Source organism: Microchirus variegatus, assembly GCF_963457635.1.
Source record: "Microchirus variegatus genome assembly, chromosome: 17".
NCBI classification, from domain to species: Eukaryota; Metazoa; Chordata; class Actinopteri; order Pleuronectiformes; family Soleidae; genus Microchirus; species Microchirus variegatus.
The window spans coordinates 22,422,027-22,441,941 of NC_139818.1; the positions used below are offsets into that span (position 1 = coordinate 22,422,027).

General features: G+C 41.8%; 2 protein-coding genes across 2 annotated transcripts; one reads left to right on the forward strand and one right to left on the reverse strand.

The window, feature by feature from the left end:
* Positions 1-635: 635 nt before the first annotated feature.
* chadlb (chondroadherin-like b) lies at positions 636-6,062 on the forward strand (the record flags this gene model as incomplete). The annotated part of the gene is made up of 11 exons (XM_083903760.1): positions 636-740; positions 2,331-2,492; positions 2,653-2,847; positions 2,944-3,099; positions 3,173-3,318; positions 3,394-3,675; positions 3,748-3,967; positions 4,039-4,312; positions 4,674-5,086; positions 5,160-5,326; positions 5,709-6,062. The coding sequence occupies 11 exons, from the start codon at positions 636-638 to the stop codon at positions 5,983-5,985; spliced, it is 2,397 nt and encodes a 798-aa protein (XP_083759886.1). The 3' UTR covers positions 5,986-6,062.
* A 329-nt stretch (positions 6,063-6,391) lies between these two features.
* On the reverse strand, positions 6,392-12,637 carry l3mbtl2 (L3MBTL histone methyl-lysine binding protein 2; the record flags this gene model as incomplete). Its single annotated transcript, XM_083903761.1, has 17 exons — positions 6,392-7,273; positions 7,357-7,524; positions 7,620-7,688; positions 7,902-8,145; positions 8,219-8,301; positions 8,381-8,522; positions 8,627-8,731; positions 8,977-9,035; positions 9,797-10,046; positions 10,170-10,258; positions 10,843-10,977; positions 11,060-11,177; positions 11,414-11,481; positions 11,642-11,717; positions 12,045-12,178; positions 12,297-12,402; positions 12,482-12,637. Coding segments are annotated over 17 exons (2,286 nt in total), but the record flags the coding sequence as incomplete, so codon positions are not given.
* Between the last annotated feature and the right edge of the window lie 7,278 nt (positions 12,638-19,915).

Consider the following 19,915-nt stretch of genomic DNA (forward strand, 5'->3'; position numbering starts at 1 on the left):
CATTCTTGGTTTGTGGATTAAAGAAGACATTTGAGAACATTATCATTTCAAGGTTTTTGGAAGAAAAAAATCAGATTAATCGTTAATTGCAAGCGCTAAATGGGATGCACTTTAATGGCGTTTTCTGAATAACAACATTTCTGTTTAGGTTACTTGATGAGTTGTTGATTTGAATGCTCTGTCTTTAAATATAACACGTCTAACAAGCCTCACTCCTCGTCTCCGTGTCCGTATGTAGCATATGTGTGTCAAGAATTATCAAAGGAACTATAATCTAATGTGACTTTTTGTACAGCCGGAACTCAGAAAACCATGAATATGTGACTGTCGGGATTTTATTTCTGCAGGTAAGTAAGTTGGTCACATGACATGGACGCTTTTCAAAACTTTGCAGTTTTGTGTGTGTGTGTGCATGTAGGTTAAGATTTGGTTATTAAGGGTTAGGCTTAGAGTTGGGTTCACATTAAGGTGATTTAGCTGTGATAGTTACAGTCAGATTAAAGGGGAAAGGAATGCATTTTGTCTATGGAGTGTCCTCTCTAATGTGAACGCTGTGTAAGAATGTGCCAGTGTGCAGTGTGTGGGTGTGCGTGGGTTTGTCAGTGAATGAAGGGGATAAACGGAGTTTGTTTTGGATGGAGGGACAGAGCGGGGGAACGCAGAGAGAGGGAGCCGACGCGGTGAGAGCTTCAACGGCCAGTGAAGGACCTGCAGCCGGACTGAACCACGGAAAAACCACGGTGAGTCACGTTTAAATTCAGTTTTTTTCACCTTAAAGACTTTCTCTCTTACTGCCAATGAGTGAGTATGTTGAAAGAATAAGATCTGGGGTTTGGTAATAACCAAATCTCAATAGTATTTTTAAAATGTGCAAGGTAATAACTACGTTAGTGCAGCAAATGAGCGTTTTTAATCTAAATTGTGCAACATGACAGTTTTACTTGTTTGAGCCATTTTAAGATAAGTAAGTAGGTGGGTGTTTGATTCTGACAGACAGAAAATGCTTAAAACAAAACAAAAACAATAGTCGGGCACAGATTTGCCCCGAAACAAACAAAATAATCAAAATAAAAGTTCATATATGACACACTGAATAAAGGAAGAGGATAAGACACTCAAAAAGAATGAACTTAAGGTAATTGTTAACTAATTAAGTATTTTTTTGTGCGTGTAAATATAAGTAAGGAAGTGATGGCCCAAAAACACAGGTGCACCCACAACAACGGACAATAGGGAAACAAACGACTAAAAACAAAAGTTCCAGGTTGAACAATGGACAGCAGAAATAAAATTTGTGGAATTATACAAACTAACTCGTATTACAAAGTAATAACCAGCATGTTACATAACGATGTGGACTATATACTTTTGCAAAGAACATACAAATTCATAATCTTTAAAAATCTCATGGCATTTATTATAACTATATATCCTTTGGTTTTATATAAGTTTATTAAAATAACACGTGAATAGAGTATGAATGGTCAAAATGACAGTGTTTACACACGGGACAATATTGCCTTAAAACGTTGCAGTGACATTTCTACATTCCAAGATGACGGAGAACAGTCGTCTCATCGTCCCTGGTGTTTTTTCTTCTTTTCCCTGGCAGAGCACCGGTGGAGAAAGACACTGAGCGTCTTTGTGTGCGACTTCTCTGCGGTCTGGAGTGTTGATTCCCCCGGGGGGGACGCGGACAAATAGTCCGGGCCGAAGGAAATTCCTCCGTCTCTAGTTTCTTGGCCTCTTTCTGCGCAGGGGGGTCAAATATAAACAGAAAAAATAATCTTTGCTGCTGCTGCAAAAATATATATATATCGAGGGTATTGTGACTTTTCTGCTGCTTTCAGATAATAATAATAATTAAAAAAAGGGGTTTTGAGTGCTGGTTTATGAACTTATTCTGTATCTCTGCAGGGGCACGGTTAAGTGCGGCAGTTTTGCTTACATTTCGGTTTGTTTACACTTTTCACGTACATTTCTGTGGATTAAGACTGTTGGTCCAACATGATTATGTGGTTTTTAGGAACCATTTAGCAGAAATGATGGTAAAACTTTGTTTTGTTTGGTTGTTGTTTTCGATGCTAACTAAACGCAACTTATGATACATTCAATTTACATCGGAAGTTGAACGGTGGAACTGGGCGTTATATCACCCCACAAATTGACCACATTCTAGTAGATAAATGGCAAAAAAAAAAGAAAAGAAAAGAAAACATGGACGCAAATGTATCGTGGGCTAGCAAGAGTTAGCATACAAGTCAAAAACGCGGCTCTACGCGTTACTTGACAGAAAAGTCACGGTTGTTGTTTTTTTCCCCTCCTCTCAGATGTTTCCCCATCGCTGGGCTCCACTGCTCCACCTGCTGGTCATCTGCATCTCTGCAGCACGCGCGGCTAAATGTCCACGGCAGTGCGTGTGCGACCAGATCCAGCTAACCGTCGCCTGCGTCAACAAGAACCTCACACAAGTTCCCCCTGCACTAGATGAGGTTTTGTTTTCACGCATAACACACAGTCGTACTGCTTGTCTCTTTAGCAGTAAAATGATTATCTATCAGCTAGTCAGCTAGACTAGCTAGTAGTCTAGCTAGTCAGAAAAGGTCAGGAACCCTTGCTCTACAGCATTTACTAAGTATTCTTTCTTTACAGATCACAGTGAAGTTAGATCTTCGAGGAAATGACATCCAGGACCTTCCCAGCGGAGCTTTCAAACACACGCCCTATCTGACTCACCTGTCGCTTCAGCGCTCTAACATCCGCCGGGTGAAGGAGGGGGCTTTTCGCGGCCTCGGTCGCTTGGTCTTCCTCAATCTGGCCAACAACAACATTGAAATCCTCTACCAGGTGGTCAACCAAATACAGAGTTCTACCACCATCTCCCAAACCTGTGGTTGACCAAAAGCAAAATGTTTCTCCTGTCTTTGTCTTTTGTGCATAAAGGAGTCATTCGATGGTCTGTCCTCACTGAAGCAGCTCCTGATCGACCGAAACCGCGTGGAAGAGATCCAACCTGGAGCTTTCTCTCAGCTGGGCTTCCTCAACCTGCTCTCCATCACGCACAATCAGCTCGTCTACATCCCCAATATGGCCTTCCAGGTACACAAACACAACAACATGTCTACCGTGAAGTGGCCTGTTGTTGAACTATTCTGATCTCCTCTGCTTCCAGGGTTTGCAGAACATCAAATGGCTCCGTCTCAGTCACAACTCTCTAAACTACCTGGACACGGAGGCCTTCGCCAGTCTGTTCACACTCAGCCGTCTCAGTCTGGACCACAACGAGCTGCAGTTCTTCCCCACTGAGACCATGACCAGGTGGGCCACTGTGTACCTCTCAGAATCAAGAGACTCTATTTGAGATCCAAACTCAATCTCTTTATTTCCATCCAGACTGCGAGAGGTGACCCGTCTGGATCTGAGCTACAACCCCATGACTTACCTTGGAGAAGAGGTTGTGTCCATGGCCAAGCTCACCCACTTGTTCCTGGACCACATGTCCCTTCAGGACATGGCCAACACTGCGGTGTCCAAAACGCCCAGCCTCATCCACCTGGACCTCAGCTACAACCAGCTCCGTGTCATCCAGCCTTTCTCTGAAGGCTCACCGAACCTGGCACGCCTCAACCTGGCCGGGAACCCCATCTACTGCAACTGTTACCTGCGACCGCTCAGGTGGGCCGCAGGAGACGATCAGCAACGGGGACGCTTATCCGAACTTTGACGTTTGCTTTTATTGCTCTGCAGGGAGTGGGCGATCCGCAGCAAGGTGAAGCTTATGGGGACGTGTCGAGGACCAGCTCATTACTCTGGAGAAAACCTGGACGCCGTCTACCCTCCACAGATGCGCTGCCAGAGCCAGGAGGCCATGCTGAAGGCTGAGTTTGAGGAGGCAAACAGGATCACTCCACCACCCACTCGAGAGCCGGAGAACAAAGTCAAGTGTCCTGCCAACTGTGTCTGCGAGGTGAGGACACTTTTGAACGGTAGTGTACAATAGCGACCTTCAGTTCTTAAAAAAGGTCACTCTGTTCTCAGGCGGTGACCCACCACTCTTCCTGCGAAAACCGCGGTCACACAAAAGTCCCCCGGGGTTTCTCTCCGGCCACGCGCCTCCTCGACCTGCGCGGCAACCACTTCCACTACATTCCCGGCAACAGCTTCCCCGGCGTCGCCCAGGTCGTGTCTCTGCACCTGCAGCGCTGCAAGATTGTGGAGGTGGAGGACGGCGCTTTCAGTGGGATGAAGGGTCTGGTCTACCTGTACCTGTCAGAGAACGACCTCACCTCCCTCAGCCCCGATGCCTTTAAAGGTCTGTGTTTAACAGCAGAATTCAGATTTTTGGATGAGTGGTTGTGTGAAGTACTGGCACGTTGTCAGATCGAAGCCTCATGAAAGCATGCAGCGAGAATCACAGAGAACCAGCTTGAGACACAGACGCTCTCACTCTCTCACACTGAAAATGGCTGCCAGCGGGGACAGAAGGAAAAACAGATTTTTAGCAACTTAAGAAAAGTATGACCGAATAAAATCTACATCTGCTCAACTCTACGACATCTTAAGAGGATGCTAACTGCCTAATGTCTCTCTTTCTTGCTTGACCCTCTCACTTTCCTGCACCAAAGTCCATACAAAAAACAACAACACTGACTTCCTGTTGCCTACACCCACAGGTCTCCCTCAGCTGACTTACCTGCACCTGGAGAAAAACCGCTTCACCATCTTCCCCAAAGGAGCCTTTAACCTGGTGCCCAGCCTGCTGGCTCTTCACCTGGAAAACAACGCCGTCACCAAGCTGGAAGCAGGCATCTTGAGCGGAGCTGAGGGCCTCAGATCTCTGTACCTGACTGGAAATGCCATCGAGAACATGTCGCCCAAAGCTCTGGACCAGGCCACTGACCTCGACACGCTTCACCTGGGAGGAAACAAGTTGAAGGAAGTGCCCAGCGAAGCGCTGAGCAGGGTGGAGAACCTCAGAGACCTGAGGCTGTCTGGGAATCCCATCCGCTGGGTGGGGCCGGATGCTTTCCGACCCCTGGAGAGGTCACTGAAGGAGCTGTATCTGGATAACATGGGACTGGAGAAGGTGAGCGGGCCTGTGTACGTGTGTCTTATTTCCCCGTTTAATTCCAGCCATTAATATCTCTCCGTCTCGTCAGATGTCGCAGAACTCTCTGGCAGGTCTGGGTCCAGGGCTGAGGAGTCTCTTCCTGGAGGGCAACCAGCTGGAGGAGGTGCCTGACCTCCACCCTCTCACCTCTTTGGAGGTCATCAACTTGGCTGACAATCCTATGATGTGTGACTGCCCCCTGCTGCCACTACGCTTGTAAGACAGCTTCAGCACGCTGACTATAAAGTACACAGGGTTTTGTTTCTGAAGTGGACATTTTTACTTTTGGGTGTATGTATTTACATTTTTCTTTATATCTATATCAATATTTGACACTTTTTATAGATAAAATAGACATCATTCTGGGAGACTTTGGGCAGTTTAGAGAGTGCAGATATTCCACTACACCTAGTCTGTATATAGTCTGGTCCCTTCTTCTCAAACTCAACGATCAGCAATTTTTCCAACAATCCTCCCACCTAATAATCACTCTCTAGTCTAAAAACCGTTGTATCTAAATAAGATTGTTGAATACTGAATGCATGATTACAATATCTTGTGACTGATATCACACTTTTGCCTTTTCTTCTACGTCTAGATGGATCGAGAAGGTCAACCTGAAGGTACGAGCCACCTGCGCCAATCCTCCCGAGCTGAAGGGTCGCAGGGTCAAGGACGTCCACGTCTTCAAAGCCTGCCCCGGGGGAGAGAGCCTCCCCTCCACCCCGACCGTCGCCCCAAAGTCCACCAAGGCACCACAGGCACCCAAACCCAAGCTGAAATCCAGACCTCGCAAGAGTCCAAACACCAGAACGGCAGCAGCGGCAGCAGCAGTAGCAGCAGCCAAGAAAGCAAAGAGAAGAAGCATGGCGTGAGTCTTGGGGGCTCCAGGGCTTCCAAAAAATGTGAAGACTGAACAAGTATTACACCCATCTGCCACTTTTCATAGACATTTTACTGCATTATTTCTTTCTAGGAAACCTAGAATAAACCAGACTTTTAGCTCCTCATCAGGTTTTCTGGATTTTAGTGTTTTTGGTTTTTAAAAGTGAATATTTTCTTCTTTTCTTGGCTCCGTATAACAGAAGTCATTCAAACTGAATCGTTTTAGTTTTGAGGACAAAACTGCATCAATATTTTGAGAGTTTGGGAAACACCGAGCAACGTTTTTAGACATTTTATTTAATCGAACATTAAGCAACATATGAATTGATTTTTAAAAAAGAAATAATCGTTAGTTGCAGCTCCATTGTTGTCAAGCCCCAGCAGAAAAAAACTTAAATTCTGTGAACACAGGAACTATTTTTATATTTTTTATTTACAAAATCATACATCAAACATGAAAAACAAAAACTTAACATCTGCACGTCGTGACAACCTGAAGGCATGAAACACACAAAGTCCTTTCCCACACGAGGTGACGGTGAAGGTTTTGGAAAGAAAGTGAGGTAGTTTTTACAATTATGGACGATGAGTGATTTCCTTTCTGTTGGTGGACGTTATTTTAATTAATTGTCAAGTAATTATACAATGTATGTGATTTACCCTTAATTGTTTGGAGCAGTGTACATGCACTCCAGTAAAGGATTCATCAGATCAAACCTAGAACAGTTTGGCTTTTGTTTAGCTGTGTGATGCAGTGTGAAACGTACAGACATCCTACAGGTTTAAAGTGAACTTGGCTTTTTACACGACAGCCATTTTGAAAAGCACAGAGTTTAACGTTTACATTAAACGATGGCTCTGTTCAGTCCATTTAAGACAGGACGGTGGGTCTCGGCCATCAAAAATTTGATGCGTTTTCCCCCACTGTGATGTTTCAAAATGCTGTGTCGAGCCGTCACCGCCCTCTCCCCACAGTTCTATCCGTCTTCTATCTTCATTCCTCCAGAGTCAGCATCTCCGTGCTGCTCTCCAGCATTTCCTCCGCAGCGTCCTCGTTGTCGCTCTGCTCCGTGTCGCTGTCGGCGGTGAAGCTCTCCTCCAGCGAAGCCGGCTCGTTGGGCGCGGGCGCTACGTCGTTCGTGCTGCTCCACCGATGGCCCGACTTACTCGACTCTCCCCCCTCCTCCTGTTTGACTGAAGTCGGGCAGATTGGCTGGAGGTTACCCTGAGGATCGATGACCATCTCCACCTCCTCCACTTTGACCTGCACTGGACCGACTACAGAGGCGAGAGGGCAAGTCAGACAATTACCCACCTTTCTTTCCAAAACATTGACCCGCAACGTTTAAATACAAACGTACAATCCTGCTCCACTTGCTCAGTCTTCGTTTGGATGAAAGGCATTTTCGGAGGAAGACCGAGGTCGTCGGCCTCTGGTGGACTCTGAGTGACACCAGTGACCTCCGCCTCTTGTCCAGCATCGTCTGATGTCTGTTCGTCAGAGAGCCTTTTCTTTGCATACTTTTTTTCTAGAACGTTAAGGAAAAAAAGAGAAGTGAATATTGCATAATTTAACATAAAAGGAAATGCCAAATAACATGGACATTTCTGGAACGACACATACTCTTTTTTCCGGAATAATACTGCTGCTTGCATTTCTTGTTCCGCACCACTTGGTGTGTACTTATATCAACTGGAAAAGCAGAATAAAAAACACCTTTTACACTTAAATACTGTACAGAACTGACCAACATCCATGCGACCATGTTTTCATAATAAAAAAGTTTTTCCAAAAGTGTTTTTTCAACTCTAAAATGCCAGGGAAAGTGTGGAAGACAAGAATTTGATGCTTATATGGATATTTTTGCCTTTTTGTAATGAAAAATAAAATGTAAAAAAACTTTACATTTTTTACCTAGTCCGGGAGGCGGCTGAAGCTGATAACCCACCAGTTCACACCAGCCCACAGGGTAGATGTCTGGGGACTGGTGGTCGACCCACTGGTCGTACTCGTCCTCCCAGCCGTCGTAGTGGACGAGCAGCAGGCGGCCAACGCAGCGATTCACCGTGGCCACGCACACGAGGCGCGGCTCCATCAGGTCGGCCGCCTCCAGCTTCATGTCGGCGGCAAAGCCGTGACCTGGATAATCCTGAGCAAAGACGTTGGTGTTAATACCGAACGGGGTTTGAGTGACGATGTTGGGTTCGAACTTCTCGTCTTACAGTGTTGAAGAGTCGTGCCGGTGCGGCTGTAGCGTTGGTCTCCAGGAGGTATTTTTCCCAGGTGAACATCTGCGGGATGTAGCCTGACGGGAAACACGGGAATCATTTTTTAAGGTAGGAAGCAGCAGAAACGAGCACACGTAAGGTTTATACAGTAATTACCTGTCGGTACAGTGAGAGGGATCGAGTTCTTTTTACAGAAGTTCACAGGGAAGATGGCATGAGATGACGCATGGTAGCAGAACTGGTCGTTGTCCGATGTGGCGCCGTCGATGCCGACCATCAGGTAGCCATCCAACAGCACCTGGAGAGGTTCGAGGAAAGGTTTCAGTGCATTTTAGTTCACAAACACTCATCTGTTTCAGCAGCTCAGACCAAAAAGTAACCAAACAAAAGCAGCTGTGTCACCTTCTGCAGAGTGGCCACACAGATGTTTCCCAGGTTGAGTGGGTCGATGGCCTCCAGCTTCATTCCTTCTTCAAAGAAACAGCCCTCCATGTAGACGACCCGAGGCTGCAGATCACACAGAGGTAAGCATCGAGTTGCATTATATTAAATCTTACATTATCTTTCTTCAAGGTTTTTTATTATTTTTTGGAGAGAAACACAAACTGTATATATTTATGCAGGTTGGAAAATGTTACCTGGCTGAATCTTAGTAATAAATAATTTAATTTATATAATAATTTACATGTTGAAGATCCTGAATTCTATTAATAATTCTGTCGCTATATCCAAATTAGTGACCGTTTTCTTACCTTTTTAAAGAGGCGCAATGAACAGTCTGAGATGCCCTTGAAGGCACCGGTAGCCTTTGCTGTAAATAACATTGGAAACACATTAGAATCTTAAGAGATTTACTCTTCACAAAACTCAAAAAGAACCGATGTAAAATAGTTGCCTATGCCTATAATAGTTAAATACGGCCACCTTTTTTAGGGAGAAAAAAAATGGGGGAAAAATATTTTTTTTCAAAAAGTAACTTTTTTGGAAATGTATTTTTTTCAAAAAGTATCTTTTTTGGAAAACTTTTTTTTTTCAAAAAGTATCTTTTTTGGAAAACTTTTTTTCAAAAAGTAACTTTTTTTCAAAAAGTAACTTTTTTTGTAAAACTTTTTTTTTCCAAAAGTAACTTTTTTTGTTAAACTTTTTTTTGGGGGAAAAACTTGAACTTTAAAAAAAAATTGAAAAACAAACTTTTTTTGAAAAACAAACTTTTTTTTGAAAAATAAAAACTTTTTTTTGAAAAATAAAAACTTTTTTTGAAAAATAAAAACTTTTTTTTGAAAAATAAAAACTTTTTTTTGAAAAATAAAAACTTTTTTTTGAAAACTTTTTAAAAACTTTTTTTTGAAAACTTTTTAAAAACTTTTTTTTGAAAACTTTTTAAAAACTTTTTTTTGAAAACTTTTTAAAAACTTTTTTTTGAAAAATAAAAACTTTTTTTTGAAGAAAAAAAAAGTTTAGAAAAAAAACTTTTGAAAAAAAAAAGTTAATGTTAGTTTATTAAACATCAACGTAATACAACTCATTTGTGTACAGTCCCTACAACCGTTGAGATATAGGGTGTAGTCTCACCGACGGGCGTCTTAATGGCGTGACCCACTTTGCTGGACCAGCCTATCGGGTGCAGGAGAGGACTGGACTCGTGGCACCAGAAGTAAGACACTGTGTTCTCCACGGCGTCGCTTTGATCTGAAAACACCAGGTGCAGACGGCCGCCAGTGTACGAGTCGATGACGGCCACGCGGGTTCGGCTCATTTGTTTGGGATCCACCACCTCCATGCGCATGCCTGATTTGAAAGGGCTCTTCATGGTCTCTGTCAGCTGGGAGTTGCAACGGCAGAAAAGAGATTCTGAATTAAGCGTTTATTGCAAGGACCAGTGTGTAAAACATTTAGGCAATACTTTTTTCATTTGGCAGCTGTGTCCGGCAGCTTCTAGTTTTACCTCTAAGTAGAAATCAACAGGTAGAGTGTTGGCGCCAACCAGCTTTGTCATCAGATACTCCTTCCAATCTGAAATGTTCTGCTTCACATCTGTAGACGCATGAATTGTAAAAAATTTCCTAGATGGACAGCTTTTTCAGAATGGAAACTGAAGTTTGTAAACCCCCCTCACTCTCCCACACCAAAGTCCATTGAGAAAATTTTAGCTCACAGGGGGAATGCAGAAGTTAGTGATTTTCTTCTGCCTTGTTTGGTTAGTCTGTGTGACACCTATGTCATAAAATAACATACTTGAACTTACTGGTGGAGGCAGCTATTGATCAACTACCGTGTGATTATGTAAAATCGCAGATTTCAATTGAAGCAGAAAATGCCGCCTAATTGTTAGATAACATGGCAAACATACTCTTAAGAGCTTTTGCTTTGGCGTACCCTTTGTTAAGTGGATAAAATCTGTTTTTCCTTGTGGCCCCGACTGTTGGTAGCCGTGGTAAATGGAGCACCAGTGCTGGTGGAGTACCAAAAGGAGCAAGAAAAGCAAAGAAACTGAACTTCTGTATCACTTTAATATACCTAATGGAGCCCATTATATATCATAAATGTACATGATTTACTTCGTCAAACTCAACAGAATTCCACGGTCCTCCTTGTTATTTAAGTGTTTAAGTCCTCACCTTGTGGAGGCACCAGCAGCTTGCTCGTCATGGCGCACCATCCAACCGGCTTCAGCTCTCCTGAAACGAGGCTGCACCAGAAATCGTGGCTGCCGTCCTGCTCAAAGCCTTCATATCTCAGCAGAGCTTTGTATCCTGGAGACATATTATTAAATTCATGCATATGCTTTAAAAAAACAGAGGATTCTATGGTGTAATGGGCAGTTGTCGTACACACCAGCAATCTGGATGACGGTCGCGATCCAGAGGACTTTACTGGGCAGGACGGCGTTGGTGTTCAGGACTTCCACCTTCATCCCGACAGTGATGTCATCCCACTGGGAGCAGAGCGGAGCCTGCAGAGCAGAGGGACAGGTATTTTGTCTGTTAAAATAGACGAAAACGTCTAGTCTTCATAAGAAATTAATGTCAGATTAGAAGAACGCACAAGAACTGTATATTTATGTTGATATATTAACATCTTTACAGATACAGTATGTTAGCCTTCAGCCTCGGACTTTGGCCAAAATTAATGACTGAACATTTATCATCTGTGGATATATTGTATAGTTTCTCGCTGCACGGGACTCACGTGTCTGAAGCAGGAAACGGAAGCAGCCACAGATCCTTCCTTCTCCAAGTACGGGCCCCACTCGAAACCTAAGGTTCCAGGGTATAAAAAGAGTTTTATAATCATTTAAAGGTTCTTCATTAGCACCTTTTCTGGCATAAACACTGTCCTTGTCAGGACTGGTAGTCCTAATGGAGACCATTTTCTGAGATTGGAGAATTCAGGGCTAGTATTTGACTGGTCACTCACCATCCAGTCCAAATTGGGTTGGAACGGCCTTGTTCACTTTGTTGAGCACAACAGCTTTTTTTGAGGGGGGTCTTCCCTGCAGAGAGGAGCACGAGCAAAGACACGATAACTTTGCAGTGTCTTGCTCGACAACTGGGCAACAGTTTATAGCATATAAAACATGATACAATAACCGTGTAACATGGTGAAATCAAGTCTAACGACGAGAGTGTGGCGGACTTCTTTGGCCTCGGTATAAAAAAAAAAAACACGCCGACAAGAGAAAGCTGAGATTTTTTCATCTCAATCCTTGGCGCACGCACCCCGAAAAACAGGAGTGACATAGCCGATAGCACTAGTCACTCCAGTTTTACATTTAATGTATCCTTCACTATAAAAAGGCAGCTTTTAAGTGTATCCTCACCTTCAGACGTGCCAGTACAGAGGACTTCTTGGAGTTTGACGAGAAGGAGCGTGAGCAGGACACACTGCAGAAGCGCTTTGTCCTCGAAAAGAAGGTCTTAAAGGTGCCGCTGGTGCCACACATCTCGCACACCACTGTAAGAGTTCAACACATCAGCATGTAAATGCCTGACCTTAATTAGCAAATACTTATGGCACGCATCGATTTATATGTAAAAACCTTTGTTCCCTCAGCTCCTTTTGTGCATCTCACCTGGCTCGTCGCCACATTTCTTTGGTCGCGGCTTTAACGCTCCTCTTGTGAGATCTTTCTCACCTCCTCCATCCACATGAATGGGCGCCAGTCCTTTGATTTCAGCCTGTGAAGAAGGCAACGGTGATAATGAATGATTTAACATCGTCGAGCGTTTACCCGATCCGTATTAACTAGCTACTCACACTTATGTTGTCACCACTTGGCTCGGCTGAAATGCTCCGCCGTTTGATGGAAGGCAGGCATTTTTTACAGACTCCTCCATCGCAGGAACAGGGCGGAAGAAGGAACACCGTAGGAACCGCTCCGCGCCTCAGCCTCAGAGGCGAAGTATGCTCAAAGTACTCCTTGCCAAAATGCTCATTGCAGACGTGAGAGTAGGGCGTGGCCTTCCAATTTGGACGGGAGCGTTGGATCTGCTTCTCCCATTTGCGAAACTCCTCAGGGTCCTTGGGGAATCTGAACAGCGTCACACCATAGTCACCTTCAGGCTTGCCGCAGCCGTACGACACACAGTGGTAGGGCATCCTGTCCTGTACTCAACAGAAGACTAGATTTAGGGTGTTGGTGAGGATGTAACTGGATTCAGGATTAATTTAAAACCATTGACCATAACCGTGTAAGAGAGTTGTATATTAGAGTTTAACACATGGGACGAGAGTAAATATTGGTGATACAGTCACTTGAACCAATTGTTTACAAAGCTTAATTAAATTAAATTACATGTTGTATTATCAGCTTCTAAACACTGGCTGCACCCCAGCTCACCACAAACAATAGTCAATGAAACGTTAATTTCTTATAGCACTTTAACAAACAAGAACCAAATCAAAATATTCAATAAATATGTGGACAGTGGTTTAAATGTATCTTATTGAAAATGGAACAATTATATGTTAAATCCTTCTTTTAAAGTCACTTTTTTTTGTAAACAAGTGAGTCAAAACAAACCCTAGTGTGAACAGTTCGAGTGCTGCTATAACACACACGCTAACTGCTGCTACCCGTGCAAAGAACGCATTTATCCACATATAAAGCCGCAATATGCTTTTAATGACTTTAAATGTTCACTAACGACACGTGGTAATACGAGGGCACACGTTTACGTGCGGAGTTTGCTCGAAAACTTAACACGCACATAGCTATATGTGACTAGCCTAGCTTGTCCGCCAACCCTGCTAAAAACACCACTTCCCGTGATTCCTCGTCTCCCGTTTCGATGACGTCAAACGTAAGCGACGTCCTCATCAGTGTTTTGGAGCGCCACGAAGGTTCAAGGGATAGTTCCGTCATTTTGGACATAAATCCGTTTTTCCAACTCAGCCGGTGTGATGGAGACGTCTGGATGACTGAAATGTCATTCAGTTCTTCTAGTTGCCGAGTTCGCTGGTGCTATGGCTAGCGCAAGTCAACGGTACAAGCTAGCATGGCATTAGAAACGCCGACTCCACAGTGCACCCGAGGCAAATCAATTGTAACGGCAGACTATCGATGTACATATCTGTGTTGATAGAAAGTTTTCAATAAAACCAACCTTTGACCAACCAATTTGAGTGATTTATGTCTCAGCAGCAGCAGCAGCGTGTCATACTTCCTATTAGGCTATGGCAGCGGCGGACTGATATCACCTAGCACTTATAAGTTACCGGTTTCCATAATAGTTTGTTTACCTGCTGCCATTGCTACAGACGCAGAGTAGAAGTAAACAACACACGTAACTCTTTCCATTCCACCCAATTTGCGTGTGAACTTACATTCCTTCTAGAGTTTGCAGTTAGCGTTAGCCCAGCCAACAGTGTCGCTTTAGGCAAGCTCGAGTAGACTACCAACCTGTTCTGTGGCTGTTGCTGCACCTGGACAGAGGGATGGCACCGCATTCATTGTCAGAAACGTCTTCTCCATTGTAACACTGAAGTCGTCTGGTTTGAAATGATCGCTGCATAATTTCCATTTGCGTAGAGTCTCCACCGGTGTGTTTACGTCCAACCCACAAGCTATAAGCCACAGTTGAGTCCTTTCTGGGTCTCTCGATGGAAAGTGGTGGAAACTTTGCCGTGCCCATCTGTAGGTTTTATTTTCACAGTTCGGAAATGCACACTGAATTACCATATTTCCCCGACGTTAGTTTTCCAATCTAATATTTTCTATTTAATCCAAGTATTGTACAAGTATTGGGCTACTGTGTTCCTGGCGCTCCAAAAACACTGATGAGGACGTCGCTTACGTTTGACGTCATCAAAACTGGAGACGAGGAATCACGGGAAGTGTTTTTTTTTAGCAAGGTTGGCGGGCAAGCTAAGCTAGGCTAGTCACAAATATAGCTATGTGCGTGTTACGTTTTTGATATATTTGACCTATAATGTAATATAATGTGTATTTAGTAATAGTTAATGTCGTAGTAAAGTAAAATAATAAAGACAATTCTGAATTCTGGCAACACTTATTGCTGCACTTATTTGCTAATATTGTACCATATCCTAGCTTGAGACACTAATCTGCTAATTTTCCCACAGTGGCAGTAAATACACTCTTGAATTTGTAACCATATCACCGATAAATACAATTATTTTTATATTACATTGTTATTATCACGTGCTAATAATTTAATACCAAATTTCTTATTTGGGCCATAACATTTACAGAATTTTACAGCCAAAAGCGGCCAAAAACACAGGCATGCTAAAACATGCAATAAGTGTGCAAGTTTTGGCTTTAAACGTATTAGTTGAGAATGTTTTCAATTAAAAAGTGCGAATATGGGACTTTAAACAAATTTTCTCTAAAACTGTACAGACAAATTTCTGATTTTATAGTCACCGATGTCCTGAACACAACCTAGTCAGTCCTGGTCAGAACGTATGGAAATGTGTGTTTTTATTACTTCTCAAATACTTTATTTGATTCAAAATTACGAATGTGGGACAATTATCATTACATTTCTTGACATAAAATTGCAGTATTCTAGTACTCATAGATGTCCTGAACACAACCTAGTCAGTCTTGTCTAGAACGTATGGGAAATTTTGTTTTATTGCATCTCAAATTGATAATTTTTCAATTAAAATGTGCAAATGTGGGACTTTTAACTTGAAATTACCTAAAAAATGTTTGATTTCAGGTATGGTTGTAGTCATAGAACTACTTTATCAGTTTTGTCTAGAAGTGTTCAGTTTTTATTACATTTTAAATTGATAATTGCAACATGCAAATGTGCGACTTTTAACTTGAAATTTCTCTAAAATAAAGTTTAAAGGTGCCCTATGTAAGAATGTGGCCAAAAACGGTTACTACTATCTCATTCAAAATAACAAAGTCTTTTAGGTTTCGTTTTCTGACAGTTGCTTTAGATTTATTACATAATGCACCTTTAACTTTATTCAAGGAAAGTGACCATTATTATAATGCACCATTTCCCCTAATTGCACATATGGAATACGTCTAGTATCATGTAAATAAGAGGATTAGAGCTACAATATTGCTCCATGGTTTTCTTTGTTTTATTATCAGTGTGCTCTTGCGTGCATCGCTGAAAAAATAAAGTTTAAAGCCGTTTCAGTTTGTCTTCAGGGCCTTTAGGGCCTTTATGAGTCACCTCTGTGATTTAGGCCACGATTTGACCTTTCCATTTTCACCATCACATGGTCAGGAGTTTCCCTGACTACATTTTTGACAATCGTAAAAACCATTCCTCGGATAAAATACAAAGATTTCCATACAAGCAATGGTCTTGAAGAGGTGAATCTCAGACTCAGATTAAGCCGTTAATCCAAAATATAGCACTGGCACGTGCGGGCGTTAGTGTTACTTCACTATCACAGGTTCACGTCTCATCACATTTCACAGACGCCAGATCAGATCGATGCGTGTGTGCATTTATATACTTTACACACAACACAGGCAGACGTAGTAATACACTGCAAATGCACCTGATGAGATTTACATTGATTTGCAGCAGCAGCTACAACAACAACAACCATCGTGGTGCACTGTGAGTGCGTGGATGGAGTTTAGAGATAGAAGACATCTCTCACTTTCTTTTATTTACGTTTGACATTTTGTGTTTGAGTATCCCGTCTTTACGTTGTTCTTATACTGTGTAATGTCCTTTAAAATAACAATAGTCTGTTCAAATCTTTGCAGTATTTAATATATAGCTTTACCCTAGGAAGACTAACTTTGCTTTAGGGCATTGATCTTAATAAATAAACTAATAAACAAACATAAAACATTATCACAAACTCGCATGCAACAAAGTGTGACTTAGTGGCGCACCCTGCTGGCCCAAAAAGGCCAACCTCATTGGCCCTGTACTTCATAATGATAATATACATCTATTACTACAACTTTTTTTCTCTTTGTTTGCTGTGCTGTGAATTAATAGAGAACTTTTCACGTTTAACGTTTTGTTTTCTTCTGTCAGACAGATACTGCGATGTATCGCTATATGATTGTCATGCAATGCATTGATTATCACAGGATCACTGTTTCGTGATATATTACTGATATCGTGTATCGCGTATCGTACCCTGTGATTCCCACTCCTAATGCATGGACTGGTTGATCGCTATAGCCTGATAATGTTCGTCGAGGCTAATCCGGGCCTGTCGAAAAAAACTTGACATCCATCTGCTGGCCTTTTTGTCTTCATGTGAACAGGTTTCACTTGTGTGCTCAGTGAGATGTAGCCTCCGTATTAGCATCGCTGTGTAAAGTTTAGACAAACGTGGTAAAGTTGAGATATGTTGGTATTGTAGTGACTGATATGGTATGGTGTTGGGTAAAAAAAGAAGACCAGGACTGCAGTCTCTGTTCAATTTGTCTCACCTGACAGAAAATGCATAAACATAACAAGCAAAACAAAAACAACAAATCCCACCATAGTCAGACACACGAGGAGCCTCTAAACCAGGGCTGTCTCTGAGGGCCACATCAGCATAATGGTTACCCTCAAAGGGCCAAATGTAACTGTCATACAGAATAAATGTAACTAAATGTAACCAAATTTAATGTAAAATAAAGGTAACTACTCCGTAACATTATTGCTAAATAACATTCTGTATTTATTACTTATTCAAGTAACAAATATGACGCATTATAGATGCAACCCGGTCCGCGATGGTGATGCCGCCACAACGCAATCGCAATGCATCGTGGGAAATGTAGTTTATGGACGCCTTAAAGCAGCACAGACCTATTTTAACACAGATTTTTAAGACCAATTATCTACTAGAGGGCCACATAAAAGGACTTGGTGGGCCACATCTGGCCCCCGGGCCTTGAGTTTGACACATGTGCTCTAAACAATGTAATTTCATTCATCTTCTACCGCTATATCCTCCACAGGAGGGTCAAGGGTTGCGCTGGTGCCAATCCCAGCTGACAAAGGACGAAATGCGGGGTGCACCCTGGTATAGTCTTGTAAAAAAGTACCTTAAAGGGATACTTAAGTAAAAGTACATGACATTTACTGTACTTAAGTATCAAAAGTAATTTGCTGATATAAAATGTACTTAAGTTTTAGAAGTAAACATATTTTTTAAAAAGTGAAGAGTTAGGATTGAGCCATGGTAGCTCAGTGGTCTTTCAACTGGAAGGTTGTGGGTTAAATTCCTGGCTCTGCTAGTTTATATGCGTCCTTGAGCAAGACAGTGAAGGTGAAAACGATAGTGTCAAGCAGGTCATCAAGACTAGAAAAGCTCAATATTAATACAGACCATAATACCAACTCTTCTTCTTCGTCTGATTGTATTTGATAGTAACGAGTAACAAAGATAGTAAGAGGAAATGTAGTGGAGTAAAAGTACAGTAACAAAGTATTTGTACTTTGTTACATTAAACACCACATACAGAGACCAATAACAGTCAATTTAGAGCATTGGTTCTCAAAGTGCGGCCCGGGGGCCAATGGCGGCCCGCAGAAACATTTCTGGCGGCCCGCAGTGAATTACAGTTGATAGTTTTAATCCAGGAGGGACTGAGCTTCTTAAATGTTTATTGGACATTACTGGATACAGACCAATAAGTGTAAACAAAAATACTGGGTATTTACCTGGTTTCTATATGGTGAATTTTAGTGTATTATTGGGTTATAAGCTGGTAATAAGCAGGTAGCTACAGCCACCAATTACTAGCTATTTACCCTCTAAATATATGGTAACAGAAATGTGTTACTTGGTATTAACCTGTATTAACGCTTAAATTACTTAACGCTAAAGTTTAGAACTGCAATCTGGTCATTAAAATCATTACAAATGGGATTTATTTCTGTTTTTTTTTCCTTTGGCGGCCCTCAGTCCAATGTTGGGTTCCTAAATTGGCCCTCAGGTATCAAAACTTTGGAACCCCTGATTTAGAGTGTCCAATTTGCCCGATCCCCTAACCCTAACCCAAAAATATTAAATCGAATTTTGCGTACAACAAGAAAACATAATTAAATATAGAAATAATGAACACAAAAACACAAGAGATGAAAAGGCAGAAAGGGTAGAGGTAACATACAACTGAAAACAAAGGTAATAATACTTATAACAACATAATACTTGTCAGTGTTACATTGTTATGCACGACGTACACAGTAGACAGTGTTGCTCGGTGGTAGCGTTGGGCCTCCTTCTGGGTTAATCCAGCCATGGTTGAAGTCCTGCGGGCATCGAGACAACACTTGATTCTCAGTTAAAACATACACTGCACTCGTCCTTTGAATCTGACTCACTGATTCACCGATTCACTCACGCGTGTGGTTGTTGAACAGCATTACAGGACTGATGATGTGATCAGTTCTTGATGGCCGGTATAACATCGGTCCATGGGGAATTTAAATATGCACAGGGTTTCCAGCGAGGTCGATGCAGGAATGAGAATTACTTTGAAATGTATTGTACTGTTTATACATTTTAATGAACATAATATACTTCATACTATTTTCTTTTAAGCATATTGATATCAGATACACAACTTTTTGAGAAGTTTCTCTTGTACTTTCACTCACATATCATCACAGAAACTATAACCCAATAAACCAAAAACACCTGAATTTGCTTTATTATTATTTTTAAGGTGTGACTTTTACTGACTGTTATTTTGTCATTCAGTGAAAGCACGTTTATGTTTGTTGTCACGTATAGTACTTGCACTTATGTATGCATATTATGCAAATTAACAAACTAAACCGAACTTTTAACTTCTATATGACTTCCTATTATGCATATAAACAAAATAAACTCCATAAAGGGGAACGCGGGACAAAGGTTATTTGATTCAAAATGCAATAAACTAATATCCGCAGTCGTTTAACTGTTAATCCTGTTGTTATTATGTACTATTTGTGAGATATTAAGAGACTTTTTTAAAAAACCCTTTTCTATTTCTTTGTTTATTGCTCTTTATCATCTATGTATGAGACACCAAACATGTCCCATCTCTGTTCTATTCCATGTTTTCACATTTTTATTACCATCGTTGTACTTTTCACTCATACTGTGCAAATAAACAAGCTTAACTAAACTTTTTTGACTACATATTTATTAAACTATTGCACTTTTCTTACACAATTTACTGATTACACATGAGATAACTGAATCTTTGAGTGGAGATTTCTGCATCCAAAGCTCTGTTATAAA